Source organism: Chiloscyllium punctatum, chromosome 20, assembly GCF_047496795.1.
Source record: "Chiloscyllium punctatum isolate Juve2018m chromosome 20, sChiPun1.3, whole genome shotgun sequence".
In the NCBI taxonomy this organism is placed as follows: Eukaryota; Metazoa; Chordata; class Chondrichthyes; order Orectolobiformes; family Hemiscylliidae; genus Chiloscyllium; species Chiloscyllium punctatum.
In genome coordinates, this window is record NC_092758.1 from 89,531,399 (window position 1) to 89,549,997 (window position 18,599).

Sequence of the window (18,599 nt, forward strand, 5' to 3'; positions counted from 1 at the left end):
GGAGGAAAGAGGAGTGGAGGCCTGGGACAGGTCAGCCATGGAAGGGTAGGTCAGGATCTTCAGGACGATTTCCTCTGTTCTTCTATTCTCCTATTTCTAATGGAAACCCATTAAATCATCTTATGACTCATTACTCCCTGGGGCCCCGTTTCACTTTCAGAAAGGTGGTTTATCTATGGCTCATGAAGTCAAATCCCACTTCCCCCAATCAGGACCTCCAATGTCTTGTTTGATTCTGCAATGGGCCTGTCCTTGGCAGAGACAGCAGCCCTTGCTGACTGCTATTGGTCAGCTCAGGGAGCTGGTGTGTGTGTGTGTGTGTGTGTGTGTGTGTGTGTGTGTGTGTGTGTGTGTGTGTGTGTGTGTGTGTGTGTGTGTGTGTGTGTGTGTGTAAGTGAGAGAGACATAATATTCAATACGTTGAGAGTCACAGAGTCATACTGCACCGAAATTGACCCTTCGGTCCGACTCGTCCAAATATCCTAAACTAATCTAGACCCATTTGCCAGCAGTTGGCCTATATCCCTCAAGCCCTTCCTATATGGATGGATACATGAAGAGGAAGGATTTAGAGGGATATGGTATGGGTGCTGGCAAATGGCACTAGATTAGGTTCAGATATCTGGTCGCATGGACACGTTGGACTGAAGGGTCTGTTTCTGTGTTGTACATTTCTATGACTCTGACTCTATTCTCCTATACCCAGCCTTTTAAATGTTGTAATTGTACCAGCCTCCACCACTTCATACACGCACCACCTCTATGTGAAAACATCATCCCTTAGGTCTCTTTTATATCTGTCTCCTCTCACCCTAAACCTATGCCCTCCAGTTCTGGACTCCCCCACCCCAGGGAAAATACTTTGTCTATTTATCCTATCCATGCCCCTCATTATTTTATAAACCTCTATAAGGTCACCCCTCAGCCTCCGACGCTCCAGAGAAAACATCCCCAGCCTGTTCAGCCTCTCCCTATAGCTCAAACCCTCCAACCCTGGCAACATCCTTGTAAATCTTTTCTGAACCCTTTCAAGTTTCACAACATCCTTCCGATGGGAAGGAGACCAGAATTGAACACAATATTCCAGAAGCCATGATCTAGAATGGGAATAGGTTTAGGGGACTGAATACTCACCACCACAGTCCAGTCTAACCATGGGAAGCAAACTCCATGGGTTCCCTCCTCAACCCCCAACTACTGTAACAACTGCGCTCCTACCAGCTTCTGGTAAAGCTCTAGATCTTTCAGGTTTGTAACAGGTTCTTGCAATTCTACAGTGTGGAAGCAGGCCACTCAGCCCATCGTGTCCACATTGAGCCTCCTAAGAGCATCCCACCCAGTCCTACCAGACCATCCCCCTTCCCCTTTGCTAATCCACTTAACCTGAACATCCCTGGACACCATGGGACAATTTAGCATGGCCAATCCACCCTAACCTACACATCATTGGACTGTGGGAAGAAACCCACGCAGACACGGGGAGAATGTGCCAACTCCACACAGTCACCTGAGGCTGGAATCGAACACGGGTCCCTGGTGCTGTAAGGCAGCAAAGCTAACCACTGAGCCACTGTACCGCCCATTTGAATAGATTAAGTCACTGAAAAATCATTCAAAACAAAAATAATGTAGGGCAAAGGCACAAGACAGAAAGGAAAAGACCAAAATGAAGATACTTGGGAGCAAGTGAGAAGACAAGCAATCAGTTTGGGATAGGTGAGGGAGTCTGAAGAAGGCAGTATGATGGAATGGTCGTGTGGAATTGAATAGAGATGAGGAGAAAAAAAAACACAAGGCAGAAATTAAGTCAGTTCAAACCTAACAATACGGCGTACTTAAACATGCAAATTTCTCGATTTATCCTCACTGACTAAATCAGTTTTCCTTCACTGCCTCTTATCATCAGAATGGAAAGATATGATCATTATATTACAACTCGTCTGCTGGCATTAGTTACCTGGTGCTTTTACGTCAGAGAATTTTAAAATATCTCCTGAAGAGTGAGAATTCCTCCTTGAAACAGATGTTAAAAAGTTCAGTGGTTGATAAGACCTTACCTAATAAGGGGTGTCAGAGACTAGACTCCGTTTTAGAGAAATTAGAATAATAGTCAAATCAAGCATTGACCAGCAAAACAAAGTTGACACTTTATGCAGACATATAGCACATTGATACGGTGGCTCAGTGGTTAGTATTGCTATCTCACGGCGCTAGGGACTCCAGGTTCGATCCCAGCCTTGGGTGACTGTCTGTGTGGAGTTTGCATGTTCTCCCTGTGTCTGTGTGGGTTTCCTCCACAGTCCTAAAGATCCTGTTTTCCCTGGAGTGTCAAAGGCTGAGGGGTGACCTTGTAGAGGTTTATAAAATCATGAGGGGCATAGGTAGGATAAATAGATGAAGTCTTTTCCCCTGGGGTGGGGAGTCCAGAACTCAAGGGACATAGGTTTAGGGTGAGGGGGGAAAGATATAAAAGAGACCTAAGGGGCAACTTTTTCACGCAGAGGGTGGTGCGTGTATGGAATGAGCTGCCAGTGGGGGTGGTGGAGGCTGGTACAATTACAGCATTTAATTGTATCACATATCCATATATGTGAATAGGAAGGGTTTGGAGGGATATGGGCCGGGTGCTGGCAGGTGGGACTAGATTGGGTTGGGATATCTGGTCAGCATGGACGAGTTGGACCGAAGGGTCTGTTTCCGTGCTGTACATCTCTATGACTCTGTGTGTAGCTAAGGTGAATTGGCCATAGTGTTCAGGGGTGTATACATTAGATGCATTAGTAAGGAGTAAATGTAGGAGAATGGGTCTGGGTGGGTTATTTTTCGGAGGGTCAGTGTGGACTTGTTGGACTGAAGGGCCTTTTTCCACACTGTAGAGCTTCTACTCTATATTCTATTATTTTCCACAGTGAGCTATTTGAATTGCAAATGATTGAGATCTACAGAGAAAACGAGGAGGCAATGGCCTAGTGGTAAATTAAGGCTGAGACCCAGGTGTTGTCCTGGGAGCCCAGGTTTGAATCCCGTCATACCAGATTATGGAATTTGAATTCAATTTTTTTAAAAATCTGGAATTAAGAGTCTAATGATGACCATGAATCCCTTGCCGATTGCGCTACAATTTTAGCATTCTTTAGCTTTATCCTCACAGTATGGCCGCATCATGATTATGCTTTGGGTCTGAACGATCCAGATGAATAGTGTGGGGGTGGTGATGACCGAGTGGTGTTCACTAGATGACTGTTAACCAGAGATGCAGGGAGGTTCCTGCGTTCGAATCCTGCTGCGGCAGATGGTGAAATCTGAATTCACTAAAATTCTGAAATTAAGAGTCTAATGATGGCCGTAAACTGTTTGCCAATTGTTCAGAAAAGCCCACCTGGTTCATTAACGTCCTTTAAGGAAGGAAACAGCCATCCTTACCTGGTGTGGCCTACATGTGACTCCAGACCCACAGCAATGTGATTGACTCTTAACTGCCCTCTGGGTAATTAGGGATGGGCAATAAATGCTGGCCTAACCAGTGACACCCTCATCCCATGAATGAATAAAAGAAATTGTAGCTTGCATATCAAACATTTGATCTGAACCTTCATTCAGTGCTGCTTTAGAGTTATAGAGAAATATTAACATTTTGTCTTTGGACTTGGTAAACCTGTGGCTGGTTAACTCTTTTCGAAGTTGTACTGAGTCCAAGACAGTGGAAGTACATCATAGATGGATGCAACTTTGCCCTCTATCTGGTCTTTCTTGCTTCTTACTCTCTGGCCTAACCATACACCCACAGTAGGATTCTGAATAAGGAGATGGGACTTCTGTTCTTAAGTTCTTAAGCAAAACCAATTCCAACTTAATCCTGTAAATGACAAAATTACTCACATATTCCTTCACATTTTTCGTTTTGACTGCCTTGTAGGAGGAATAGGCTGGGTACAGGGTGCCAAATATTAACCTGTGGGAACACAAACGGCAACATTAGTGGATAAAGAGAGACATGAAGATTCAGAAAATGATAGTTGGTAAGAAGGTGGGTGAGCAGGATTCAAATCAGCAGGTCATTGGGTACTGTTTAATAACTGACATATGAATGAAATGACAAAGACAAGATGTTGTACTGTTAATGAGAACAAATTGCCAGGTTACCCTGAACTGGAAGATATATCTTTGAGCCATAATGAAAGAGCAGGTCGATGGTGAGAAATCTCTGCTCGCTCTCTAAAGGAACAATTCATCTCATGCTACTCCACCACCTTCTCTCCCTGTAGTCCTGCACATTTTCAGATAATGATCCAATTTCCTATTGAAGGCCTCAATTGATCCAGCATCCACCACAATCTCGGGCAATGAGGAAAAGGATTTTCCTCATGTCACCATAGCTCTCTTTATGTCAATTATCTTAAATCTGCATCCTTTTGTTCTCAACCTTTTCACCAATGGGAACAGTTTCTTCCTATCAACTCTGTGTATACCCTTCAAGGTTCTGCCTATCTCTCTCAAATCTCTTTGACCTTCTCCTCTCCATGGAAGGTATTCAAATTTCTCTTATCGACATATGTATCTGAAGTTCTTGATGGCACCCTTATGAATCTTGCCCAGACTCTGCAATTCCATCATTTCCTTCCTAAAATTGGTGCCTCAAATACTCCAGTTGAAGTTCAACCAGGTTTTTTACAAATTTACCATGGATTCCTTGCTTTTGTTTTTAAAGCTTCTGTTAGTAAAGCTGAGGACACTTTATGCCAAATAAATAGATTCTCCATTTCAATGACGTATGTTATGACAATGACTCAGTATATTACACATAGTCAGAAAGGAGAGATCCCATCCAGAGAGACACAGTCAGAGTGAGTATATAGTTAGGGGACTTTGGAGGCAGCACAGAAAAGCAAGATTTGTCCTTTCTCCATTTTAAAAGCTTAAGATTCAGTAGTCCAGTACAAGGATAAGAGCTAGCATAGGAAAACTGATTTAGTTCCAGAGAATAAATTGAGAAACTTACATATCGTGATGTTAGTTTTCAACATTTCTGTCCAGTGGTCTTTCCTTCCTCATCTTTATTCAATTCCATTTGACCATTCTATCATACTCCCTTGCCTAGCCCAAACTGATTGCTCATCTTCCCGTTTCCCATTACCTTCCCTTTGTTCTTTTTCTTTCTATCCTATACCTTTGCCCAACACTCTTTCTTTTGAATGAGTTTGCAGCATCTGATCCTAACTCGTTCCCTCTACTCAGCTAATTTGGAGGGCCTTTTCCGATAGAGAGTTGGAAGGTGAAGGATCTGAGTGGGTAGATTTGAGGAACCGCAAAGGAGAAAAGACTCTGATGGGAATTGTGTACAGGCCTCCTAGCAGGAGTCAGGGTGTGGGGAAGGAAATAAATCAGGAGGTAGTGCCTCTCTTATACACCTTTACTATTACAATAATCATGGGGGACTTCAAAATGCAGATGCACTGGGAAAATCAGGTTGGTAACAGATTTGAATAAAAGGAATTCGTGGAATGACTGCAAGATGTTTTTTTTGGTGGCAGAGCTCACCAGAGAACAGGCAATTCTGGATTTGGTGATGTGTAATGAGTCCGACTTGATTAGAGAGCACAAGGTGAAGGAATCCACAAGGGGTAGTGATCATGCTATGATCAAATTCACCCTGCAGTTTGAGAGGGAATGTGGATGTTTTTCCAGGGTTTTGGCCTGGCCACAGTGAAAGAACGTTGATTTTCCATTCCAAGTGTAAGTGGTAGCATTGCAGTAAGTATCACTGGATTGATGATCCAGACTCCGGGTTCATGTTGTGGGGACATGGGCTTGATGTGGATGATGGAAATTGAATGTGATAAATTCTGGAATCTAATGGTGACCATGTACCCATTGTCGATTGTAACAAAAGTAATCTGATTGTCTGTTTGATGTCCTTCAGTGACAGCTCATTTCAGAGCTCACTGTGCCCTCTACAACTGGAATAGACTGTAGAGCTGGGAGAGCAACCTTGGTCTTCGGAGGAGGAGCACTACCATCAGTAGGACACAGTGATGCAGCATTGCGTGTGAGAAACCATCTCAGACCTCATGGGCATTCAGGTGCCAGTCAATGTTAGCTGGGTACAGTTAGCTCTCACTGATTGTAAATTGTTGTCACTCGAAAGGCAGGCAGTCCCTGCTTGCTCCTAGAAACAAATGCAATTCTTTTTGTTGCTTGTTTTTATGGTCACCTTTGTTGGTGTGCAAGAAAAGTTAACATTTCCAATAGGCTTTGTTACCTTCCACAGGAAGAAGCAAGAAGATGTTACATTGGCAGGGACAGACTGTCTCACCCTGCACTATGAAAGGACAGCTCCCGGCTGTGATCTGGTTCACAGTGGGCTGGTAAACACTGTGCCGGGACGAAGAATCCCAGGAGGTCCCAGCACTTTGGAATATTGCAGCATGATCCGCAGAACTAGGATAAAGGTGGGACTCTGACTCGGAGGTGTTCAGTCATGATCCCATGGACAGTAGCTTTGCACAAGTGGCTCCTCAGCCCAGCACATACCCCCCCCCCCCCCCCCCAAGAGAACAGCATGAGAAAATCCGCGAAGGATTGTGGGAGAGAGGCCATCCATGACGTTCCCTGAAATGGACTCTAAGTCATAGTTATACAGCACAGAAATAGACCCTTCGGTTCAATTTGTCCATGCTGGCCACATATCCTAAATTAATCTAGTCCCATTTGGACCATATCCCTTCCGATTCATATATCCATCCAGATGCCTTTTAAGTGCTGTAATTGTACCAGCCTCCACCACTTCCTCTGGCAGCTCATTCCATGCACGTACCACCCTCTGTCAGAAAAGGTTTTCTCTTTAGATTCCTTAGATGTATCACTACCTGGTATGGCAACTGTACCATTCAATATCGGAGACGGTTACACAGAGTGGTGAACTCGGCCCAGACAATCATAAAGGCCAACCTCCCATCGATAGAATCCATCTACCAGGCCCGCTGTCAAGGAAAGGCCGCCAGCATTCTCAAAGATCCATCCCACCCTGGCAATGTTTTTCTACAACCTCTACCATCGGGGAGAAGGTACAGAAACCTGAACACATGCACCAGCTGGTTTCGAAACAGTTTCTATCCTACTGTTGTTAGAATACTGAATGGACTCACAAACTCTTAACATTCGCCTGTACCTGTGTTTTTGTTTTTGCCGCTGTTTCCCTATTATTTACTTATCGATGTTACTTAACTCTGTGATCTGTCTGTATTGCTCACAAAACAAAACTTTTCACTGTGCCTCGGTACATGTGACAATCAATTCAATTCAATTCGCCCTAAAGCTATGCCATCTAGCTTTGGACTCCCCTATCCTGGGAAAGAAACCTGGTCTGTTTATCCCATCCATGTCTCATGATTTTATAAACCTCTATAAGGTCATCCCTCAGCCTCCAGGGAAAACAGCCCAGCCTGTTCAGCCTCTCCCTATCGCTCATACCCTCCAAGCCCCAGCAACACCCTTGTAAATTTTTTCTGAGCCCTTTCAAGTTTCACAAAATTCTTCCTATAGCAGGGATATCAGAATTGAACGCAATATTCCAAACGTGCCCTAACTAATGTCCTGTATAGCCGCAACATGACCTCCCAACTCCTCTCCTTAGCCAATCACTGGTAAAGTTCAGCACATAAAAGGGATAAGTGTGTGGGCAAAGATATGGCAACTGGAGTGTAATGTGAGGAACTGTAAGTGTCACTTTCGTACAAAAGGCAACAAGAAAGACAGCATCTTCACTAAATGCTGAGAGGTTTGTGACAGTGCTGTCACTTTAAGAGGTTATTTTGTCCTGGGTTGTTGTTGTTTTTTTATTTGAAGGGAGGTTGTGAAACAGAGATACCAAACTGGCTACTAAAGACCTCTTGAGCAAACAGTTTGGGAGGTCCTGGGTATTTTTTTTGAAACAGCCTGATGGGTGTGGGCAACTCTCTCAGATTAGGATTCCTGGGTTTTGGTTTCTCAGTAACATCTGACACTATTGGGGTCGCAGCAGAGTTAAACGCTTCAGTGAATGTCTCCTGGCTGCTACTCTCTCGCTGAAATCTCTTGACTTTTTTTTCCCTCCTGCACTGGAGAAGAACTGAATGTTAGAACCTGTATCTGAATTTGCCTTTTTGCCAAGGGGTGTGCTTGTGTGATGTTACTGTATATAGGAACAGTTAATAGATACAATAGCTATTCCTAATTAAGTTTTTCAATAGTTAATTTACTCTAAATTCCTCTTTCTTTTGGTTGTATTTTAACTGCAGTGTTTAAACAATGTGTTTTGCTTCATGTCGAGTAATTTGACCAGTCACATTGTACAGACACTCTATGTTCACCTTTAAAATAGGACAAAGCTCGGGTCTACGTTCCCTTCTTATTTTAAGGGGGGTCTGATCTGGTTCAGACCAGGATTCAGTGCTCATCTACAAGGATCTGGCTGTTCTCATGTATGACTCGCAGACACTGCAAGTAATTCAGAAATAGCAGAATATTATAATTTATTGTGGGAGGAATTAGATACAAATATATGGAGGCTTTGCTTCAATTATACTGAGCGCTGGCAAGACCACATCTGCAGTACTGTGCCTGGTACTGGCCCCCTTATTTATAGATGGATACACACGTTGGATGCAGTTCAGAGAACGTTTATTAGCCTAATTCCTGGTGTTAGTTTTATGAGGAAAAGTCAGACAGGCTAGACTTGCATCCACTACAGTTTAGAGTTGTCTGGAAGAATAAGAGGCGATTTGATTGTTTTGGATTCAGTTTCCAAATTGAATTGAATTAGCGTAATTGTCACATGCACTGAAATGAGCACAAGGAAAAGTTTTACAAGTCACCACATTACAAAACCATCCTTGGTACAAAAGTAAGCTTCTACTTTGGCACAATTTATTATTTTACTGTTTGGAGTCTTTGGGGTAACATTTTAGTTAATTAGCACATTAATCACTCTGTGTAATAAATAAAACACATGTGTGGATACTGTTTGTTCAAAGACACAGCTTTTGTAAATTAAACTTCAAATTTTCCTTCCTGGGCAAATGGTTTTAAAAAGTCAGCAACGTGACCAGGTATCAGGTCAATCTTGAATATCCCTGAAGCAGGCACTGTACAAACTGAATTAAGGCAGAAAATAGAATCATAGAATCCCTACAGGACAGAAACTGGCCATTCGGCCCAACAAGTCCACACCAACCCCCTGAAGAGTAACCCCACAGACCTACTCCCCCACCCCTCTACACTTCCCCTGACTAATGCACCTAACCCACACATCCCTGAACACTGGGCAATTTAACATGGCCTACTCACCCTAACCTGCACATCTTTGGACTATGGGAGGAAACCAGAGCACCCAGAAGAAACCCATGCAGACACTGGGAGAACATGCAATCTCCATACAGAGTGGGATTGAACCTGGGTCTTTGGTGCTGTGAGGCAGCAGTGTTAACTTCACCTGATTTATCTTGACAAAGAGGAAATGCTCAACAGAAATTTGATTTGATTTATTATTGTCACATGTACCGAGGGACAGTGAAAAATTTTGTTTTGTGTGCAGTATAGCCAGAACATACCCCACAATGCATGAGGAAACACCAATGTTACTAAATCTCTTATTTGCCACTGAATTTAATATGGTTAATACACTGAAATTATAAAATAAAAACCAAAAAAACTGTGAAACAGAAATTGCTGGGAAAGCTCAGCATGTCTGGCAGCATCTGTGGAGAGAAATTAGTTAATGTTTCGGGTCCAGTGACTCTTGCTCAGAATTTAGATGCCTCTCCACTATAAATATAGGTTGTGTAACATTCTAATGAGGGGAGGCACTTAGAACATAGAACATAGAAAAGTACAGCACAGCACAGGCCCTTTGACCCAAGATGTTGTGCCGAGGTTTAATCTTAATGTAAAAAATAATAACTTAACCTATGCACCCCTTAACTCACTGCTCTCCATGTGCCATTTTGATTGTTTGTATCGCTAAAGAATCTGACCCAATGAAATGTAAAGCTCCAGCCAAAATGATGCTGGGATCAGATATTTATTTCCCACAGTGCCCCATGACAACATGCTGATGGTGGAGCTGGCTTCAGACTCTCACGCCTCAGCTATTCAGCTATTCATTGTTTGTTATGCAAATGCGATGGATCGTTCGGAAAGACAGAGGAATGTGTGCCACACTTTGCTCGAAAATCACCGACTGACAGCAGCAGGGGAGGATGGAATCCTGGCTCACAACTTGTTTTGAATCCAGGCATTGTCAGGTGGTATTAAGCTGCCTGCTCCATTCCCTCAGCTTCCCTGCTATTAGCATAGCAACCAGAAAATGATAATAATGTCTGATGACAGGAAATGGGTTTTAAACAGATACCTTTTTTAATTCATTCATTTTGTGGCACATTGCCCATAAAGGCTGGGCCCAGCATTTATTTCCCGTCCCTCGTTGCCCCCTTGAGAAGGTAGGGGTGAGCTGCGTTCCTGAACCGCTGTAGCCCATCTGCTGTGGGTTGACCCACAATGCCCTGAAGAGGGAAATTCCAGGATTTTGACCCAACGGCTGTGAAGGAACAGTGATATATTTCCAAGTCAGGATGGTGAGTGGCTTGGAGGGGAACTTGCAGGGGGTGGTGTTCCCGTGTATCTGTTGCCCTTGTCCTTCTGGATGGAAGTGGTCGTGGGTTTGGAAGGTGCTGTCTGAGGATTTTGGGTAAATTTCTGCAGTGTATCCTGTAGATAGTACACACTGTTGCTACTGAGTGCCAGTGGTGGAGTGGATGCTTGTGGATGGTGCCAATCAAGCGGCTGCTTTGTCCTGAATGGTGTCAAGCTTCTTGAGTGTTGTTGGAGCTGCACCCAGCCAGGGCAAGTGGGGAGTATTCCAGAGGCGGATTCTCCAAGAATTACAAATATAATCGTTCCATTGTTTTTATGTTCATAGAGCTTGAAGCTTATCAACAGCAAAATGGCTTGACATTAGGAGACCGAGGGTGATGGTGGATGATGATGATGATGATTGCAGGCCTGTGACCAACGGTGTGCCACAAGGATTGGTGCTGGGTTCCTGCTTCTTGTCATTTATGTAAATGATTTGGGTGAGAATTTCGAAGGCGTGGTGAGTACATTTGTGGGTGGGATGGTTCTGCGAAATGTTAGCACAGCAGGATTCTCCAGCAGGAGCTCCTCTGCTCTACCCATTGAATTCGTTTTTTTCTCTTTTTCTTATTCCCACCTTTTACTGGAGTGTGTTCTTTTCGAACTTTTAAACTGACTCTGAGGGGAATGGAGGAGACAACTCCTGGACTGGAGGCTGTCACAGGGAGGCGGGTCCCAGACCAAGGGGGGACTGCTGTCAAAGATAGAGGCTCAGAGGATCAAACATTGGGCTGGAGCCAGCAGGGACCTGCTCTGACTCCCAGATCAGGAACTAGATTAGTGTGGTGCTGGAAAAGCGCAGCCAGTCAGGCAGCATCTGAGGAGCAGGAAAATCGACGTTTCGGGCATAAGTCCTTCATCAGACAGGGCTCCCTCATTCCTGATGAAGGGCTTTTGCCCGAAACATCGATTCTCCTGCTCCTCCGATGCTGGCTGACTTGCTGTGCTTTTCCAGAACCCCACTAATCCAGACTCTGATCTCCAGCATCTGCAGTTCTTATGTTTGCCTGCTCCCAGATCAGGAATTCTGGCCACGTAATTTCTCTCTGCTACACGAGAGAATAGAGTCAAGAGTGTGGTGCTGGAAAAGTATAGCAGGTCAGACAGTATCCGAGGAGCGGGAAAATCAATGTTTCGGGCAAAAGCCTTTCATTCCTGATCTCCACTCTAAGCTTCAGCATCTGCAGTCCTCACTTTCCTCTTCATGAGAGAATAGCAAACTGTAAATCAATGGGGTACAAATGCTCACTAAATCACATACCACCACTCCCTTGTGAGATTCTCACCTCACCATTCAAAACTTTTTGCACAAATGGATCGTTTTTTGCTTGACATTGAGAATCTAGTTTCTCTAATCTTGCCTTTTTTTTACTGCCCACATTGAAATTGCCCACATTGTTCAGAAGCTGGGAAGTTCCTGCGTGAGATTTCCTCTTGTGAGAGAGAAGCTCGATCTAGGGGACAAAATCAGAAATTGCTGGAGAAGCTCAAGTAGGTCTGTGGTGGGGAGACAGCAGAGTTAACGTTTCGGGTCCAGTCACCCTTCTTCAGAACTGCTGAAGTTTCCCAGCAATTTCTGGTTTTTATTTCTGATTTTCAGCATCTGCAGTTCTTTGTTTTTCGCTTTAGATCTTTGTTTAAATAAGGAGATGGAAACAAGGAGAGTTTATTTCTCTTGGAGAGTTGAGAGTCTGTGTAATTCTCCTCCCCAGAGAGCAGTGCAGGGAGAGTCATTGGATATTTTGAAGGCAGACTGAAATTCTTCAGACAATGGGAGTCAAAATGTTCGGGGAAACAGAGAACTGGAGCTTAGATCAACAACCCTATCATCAATTGGCAGGTAAACCTCAAGGGGAATAAATAGCCTACTCCTGCTCCTAATTCATATGTTTAAAAATTTGCATGCATTACGTGGAGAGAAAAATGCAACTTATCAAACCTATCCAAGAATTCTCGGTCATAGTACTAACACTTAGTTGACCTTTTTTTTCTGCCCTTACTTTAAATTTGACTTTATCTTTCAACAGGGTTCTGATGTGAGTTGCATCTTTTGATGCCGTCGATGCTTAGCAACACAAAGCAGCAGTTGTTTTGAGAAATGGTTAACTCAAACAGTTCAGAAAGCAAGCACATTGCTCGGTCACATTACAGCTTGCAGCCTTTGTCCAAGCAGGTTCCGACCGCAGACGAGCAAAAGGAGAAAATAAATCAATATTTTCAAGCAAAAAATGTGAAAGTAGGCTTTGGCTCTATTTTACTTCATTTTACAGTCAAGGGGTGTTTGTTTTCACATGGGTTTACAAAACCGCTCAGCCTGGCCGTAGGGGAATGATAGCTGATAGGAGGCAAAGCACATTAAACTGAGATGTAATTGGTGAGCAGCACAAGACAGGCTTTTCCTCATCACTCTGCCCCGATTCCGAGAAACGTGAATCATTGCTCAGTAAATGACCCATGGTGTCTTTCCTTGATCTTTCTTTGTGTTATGTTGCTACATTGTGGGAATATAAATTAGGCGAAAAAGAATCACTGGGGATTGTTTGCTGAAATATCCTTTGATGCTGATTTCAATGAAACAACTGAGTACATGTGCAACAGCATACAATTTATTTTTGTTATTTAATTAAAGATACGGTCTAGCTGAGGAGGTGTATATTCAAACGATCCATATTGTGAAATGGAGACCAGCCTCCAACAACAGAAATAGCATTCAACTCAAAAGCAATACAATCACTAAATCTTTAGATATGCAAATAATTGATGCATGATAAATACATTAAACCAATGTAATGATTAAACTAGAAACATATATGTGTAAGCTGTACATATTTAATCCAACATATTGTATGAGCATTGTAAATAATGCACTAAAATAAACAATTAGACCAATATTGAAAAAGACACTCTGGTTGGAGTAAGAACATAGATCATTTTTCTGTTGGCTTAATATTTAAAAGCAGCCCACTATTGCTACTGCATCCTGAGGATTCATTTAGACTAAAAATCAGCATTTGTGTACGGCAGACTATCAAGTGAAACAAACCAAACCAGACCAGTGGATGAAATGCAAAAGCAGTTCTAAATTTAAAATGTCTGCGGTCACAATTGTTGCCCCTTTGGGAAGGTATTTATCAGCCCTCGTTGCTGACTTGCAGGTTTTCAGGCTGGGAAAGGCACTCTGGGGGGCATTCCTGCTGCCTATGTGCACCCCTCCCCCGACCTGCTTGACCTTGTACAGGAGCTGGGCGAGGGACAATAGCCATTCCTTTAGGGGTCACAATTCTGATGCTGGTGGGAAGTGGTCAGGGATGAGGAGGGTTCCCCTACTCGAGCAGCGGGAGGGATTTTATCTACAACTCAAGACCAGATCGTTGGCCTGTAATTTTCAGAATAGTCCTTCATCAGACGATGTGTTGCCTTCCCTTCAGTCTTTAGGACACGTGTGACTAAGTGGTTGGTGCTTTTTGTTCAAGTAACAAAGGGTTGGGGAGGGATGTGGCGTACACGGAGTTCCAGAAGATATTCAATTAAAATGCTGTGAGCCAAGTTAGAGATCCTGGAATAAAAGAGGCAGCAGCAACACATGATATAAAACTAGCTAAGAGAGGGAAATGGAGAGTGGTTAATGGAGAGTGGTTAATGGATGGTTTTTAGACTGGAGGAACGTTTATCATGGAGTCCCCCAGGGGTCAGTCTTAGTGTCTTTGATTTTCCTCATATCAAATGACCTTGACTTTGGATAAAACTTGGTGAACATTGTGGTGGCATTGCAGAACTTCAGAATGACATAGGCAGGGATAATGCAATGGGCAGGGAACTCATAGAATTCCCTACATTATGGAAACAGGACATTCGGCCCAACAAGTCCACACTGACCCTCCGAAAAGTAACCCACCCAGACCCACTCCCCCTACCCTATTACTCTACATTTTCTCCTGACAAACGCACCCAGCCTACACATCCTGAACACCAGGGGCAATTTAGCACAGCTAACAGAAGGACAGTGCTGAAAATATGGCATGGCAGGCAAATTCGCTCTGAAGCCCCAGGGAAGCCAATCCTGGGAGTGACAGATTGGTGAAAAGCTAGGATATCCAGAATGGGGGAGGTGCCGTTCCTCTGACTGCTGACTAGGTCTCTGTGTGACTGATTGGTAATACAGCAGCCAATATCGGACAGAAGCTGCCTGTGGTTGGGACATCAGGGAGAAGGAGAGTGATGGCGGTGAATGGGGCTGGGATACTGAAGCCAGGGCTGGCAGGACCCACTGACCAGGAGTGGACAGGGATTGGGTGTGAGGAACGGCCCTGGAAGGAAGGTCAGCTGGAGGTGGGGGAGGGGGTGCGTTCTGTTGGAAAAACATGACTGTGAAGGGCAGAGAGAGAGAGACTAAGTGGTTGGTGCTTTTTGTTCAAGTAACAAAGGGTTGGGGAGGGATGTGGCGTACGCATCCACTTGGAAAAGGTGGGACAAAGTGCAAGGGGCTGCACTGTGGAGGAGTGGGCTGCAAAGGGAAGGAAAAGATGCTTTAAAAGGTGAGAGAGGGACTGCCAAGGGGAGAGTGGGTCTGGGAAAAGAAAGCAGGAGGAGCTGCAAAGATGAGAGAAAACAGTTTAAAATCTTCCAATACGCACATTCTCAACAAACGGAGAACCAGAAAAATAGTCACTAAAGTAGTGAATTCCACACATTGAATGTGGAGTCTCTAGCTTAGGGCTGCAAAAGTTCAAGAGCTATTGTGTGGTGAATAATATCATGAATGCTATTGTAATGAACTCCATATCAATTGGACAATTTAACACTAAACAGTTCATTTCATAAAGATTTGCATTTATGTATTATCACATCTGAGTTGCAAACGTGGAACTAGTTAGCTTTGACATTAACAGTCCAACACCACTGTGTTGGAGGGTTAAGGCTTTTTGTGTACAGAAATGTGTATCAATTATTTTTAAAAAACACTGTGCCTTTTGTCATATGCAATTATGTAATTAGCAATTTCCCTGATGTTTTATCTCAATCCATATGTTTTGATCTTGATCTTGCTAAAATTTGAAGTTAACTATTTTCTTTACTTTCAATTACATAAAAGCACATGCCCTCCTGCCTTGTGTCCTGATCTTGTGTGCCAATTGATACCATCTGATGTTCGATCCACACTGTCTTTTTTCAGTCATCAATTAAAACCTCACGCTATAATAACCCTTGCAAACAGAAGGGAGCTCAAGTTAATTAATTTATTGTTAATACTCTTTATTTTATAGTCACTTGTTCCCAATTCTTGACCCAGTCAATGAGTTGTTTCTCGTCTCCTTCCTCAGTTGACTTTCTCTCTGAAGAATTTTGACAGACATTGGCAGCTTACTGCACTGATGTTCTTCAAAATGTTCCTCCCATCAATTCTAGTTTGGATACATTCGCAGTGTTGTAATTAGTCTCTCCTAAAGTGCATCGAGACCAGGTTTTTAAGAAGATTTTGTTTATTAAGCCTCCCAGATTCCAAAGCCCTCAACATTCTAGAATACACTATTTACCTGCATAATCCTATCCTGCTCTTGCTATTCAGTAGTATGACTTGTTGCAATAAAGAGATTAATATAGAGATCCTTATGTAATATTGGCATTACCTGCTAAAATTGTGTCTTTTTATGTTGTCTCCCAGCTCCTTTTTAATCATGGAAGGAATCTCACTGTCCTAGATCTACTAAGGCAATAGTGTGACCTAGGAGCATCGTAATGAAACTCTCTTGTGATTTGCATTACATCTTATATATCTGTTCTGCAACATCACCAACACTAAACCTTAAATTACTGAATAACATTGAAATGACAAAGATAGTAAATGTAGGGACTTTAGATAAGTGGCCAATTTCTCATGGCACACAAAAGGTTAAGGCATCAGTGCAGAGGTAGAAGGAAGCTATTCTCCTGGGACAGGATTCACTTGAACTGTGCTGGGACCCATGCTCTGGTAATCAATAACTGGGCCTGTAGACACAGCTTTAAACTAACTGGGCATTGGGGGGAGGATATGGGTGAGAGGAAATGTAGGCTTACAAAGCAAAGGATACGGCAGCATTGAAGGACAGCTATTTAAACTGCAATACCCCGAGTGAGACTGGGGGACAGTCTGTACAAACATCGAAAAATGGCAGCAAATAGGGTTAAAGTGAGAAACGTGGTAAAAAGGCGAGATAATGGCGTTTTATTGCATTTAAAAGGTCAGGCAAAATAAATTAATTCACGGCATAAACACATGTTAATGGGTATGATCTTATAGGCACGACAAAGACATGGTTAAACAGAGATCAAAATTGGAAGCTAAGCTTAATATTCAGGGGACATGACTTTTCAAAGGACCGGCAGGAAGGAAATGATGATGGAGTGGCTTTGTTAGTGCAGGATGGAATAAATACGAGAGCAACAACGGACCTTGGATTGAAAGATGTAGACTCTGTAACAGCGGCACGATGGCACAGTGGCTAGCACTGCTGCCTCACAGCGCCAGAGACTCGGGTTCAATTCCTATCTCAGGCAACTGTCTGTTTGGAGTTTGCACATTCTCCCCGTGTCTGCGTGGGTTTCCTCCCACAGTCCAAAAATGTGCAGGTTAGGGTGAATTGGCCACGCCAAATTGTCCATAGTGTTAGGTGAAGGGGTAAATGTAGAGGAATGGGTCTGGGTTGGTTGCTCTTCGGAGGGCCGGTGTGGACTTGTTGGGCCGAAGGGCCTGTTTTCACACTGTAGGGAATCTAATCTAAACAGTGGAGGTCAGAAATAATAAGGGGAAGATGACACTGATGGGAATACTCTAGTCAAGACAGAGGCACAGCTGGGAGCCGAATCACGTCCTAAGTCTGGAGCAGGAATAAGGGGCCTGGAGCGGGAGCAGGAGCCCAGAGCAAGTGCCAGGAACGGGGAGCAGAGCGAGCATGGGCTGGCCGGAGCGAGGAGTCCTGGAAGATAGTCTGTGACAGGGGCGGTGCGAGGAGGCAACAAGGCCTCGTGTTCTGAGGCCCGGTGAGGAAGGACTATAACTTGAATACTTTAAAGACACTTTTATTCTCATTCCGGACTTTTTAAACTCTGTATTTCCATGCTAGTCTATCTTTCTAGTACTTCAGTTCTGTGAACAACACTTAAAGTATCTGTACCCAAGTACCCTGTACCTAAGATGGCGCAGAGAGGCAACATTACACACTTTTCACTGCCCTCACTCGAGTGCATGTGACAATAAAGGCTATTCTGATGAATCCCCAAACAGTAGCTATAACACAGGAGATAATGAGGACAGGTAAAAAAAGGCAGTCTGTTAATCAAAGGGTGACATTAATCTTCATGTAGACTGGAATAGTCATATTGGCAAAAGATAACTACGAGAAGAATTCATAGCATGTATTCAGGTCAGTTTCCCATAACAAAATGTTGTGGATCTAATCAGGGATCAGGCTATTTTGGATCTGGTAATATATAATGTGGCAGGTTTAGTAAATGATCTCAGAGTAAAAGATCCACTAGAAAACTGTGCCTTAACATAGAATAATTCAGCATTCAATTTGAGAATGAGAAACTTGGGTCAGAAACAACTGTGCTAAACTTAACTGAAGGTCATTTACAAAGGACTGAGGGCAGAGTTATCTGCTGTGAACAGGTGAAAAAGATTTAACAGCAAAAGGAACATTGGCAGCAATTGAGAAAGTTGTTCATGACTCACAACGAACATTCATTCCCAGATAGAAAGAAGGATTCTTAGAAGTGGCTAAGCCAACCACGGTTAACCAGTGATGTTAAGGACAGCATCAAATTGAAAGAAAACAGCATATAAAAGAATAGTGGTAAGCCAGAGGGTTGGGGAAGTCTAAAAACTAACAAAAGGTAACCAAAAAAAAAGCTTTGAGGGTAAACTTATATTTTTAATATAAAGGCAGACA

General features: G+C 43.3%; 1 protein-coding gene across 2 annotated transcripts in view; it reads right to left on the reverse strand.

Moving 5' to 3' along the window:
- Window positions 1-18,599, reverse strand: part of LOC140492259 (receptor expression-enhancing protein 2-like) — a 103,808-nt gene that overhangs the window by 53,369 nt on the left and 31,840 nt on the right. For both annotated transcript variants that reach the window (XM_072591194.1, XM_072591193.1), the window contains exon 2: window positions 3,880-3,952. In XM_072591194.1, coding sequence (XP_072447295.1) covers window positions 3,880-3,952 — 73 coding nt within the window. The remainder of the gene's footprint in view (window positions 1-3,879; window positions 3,953-18,599) is intronic.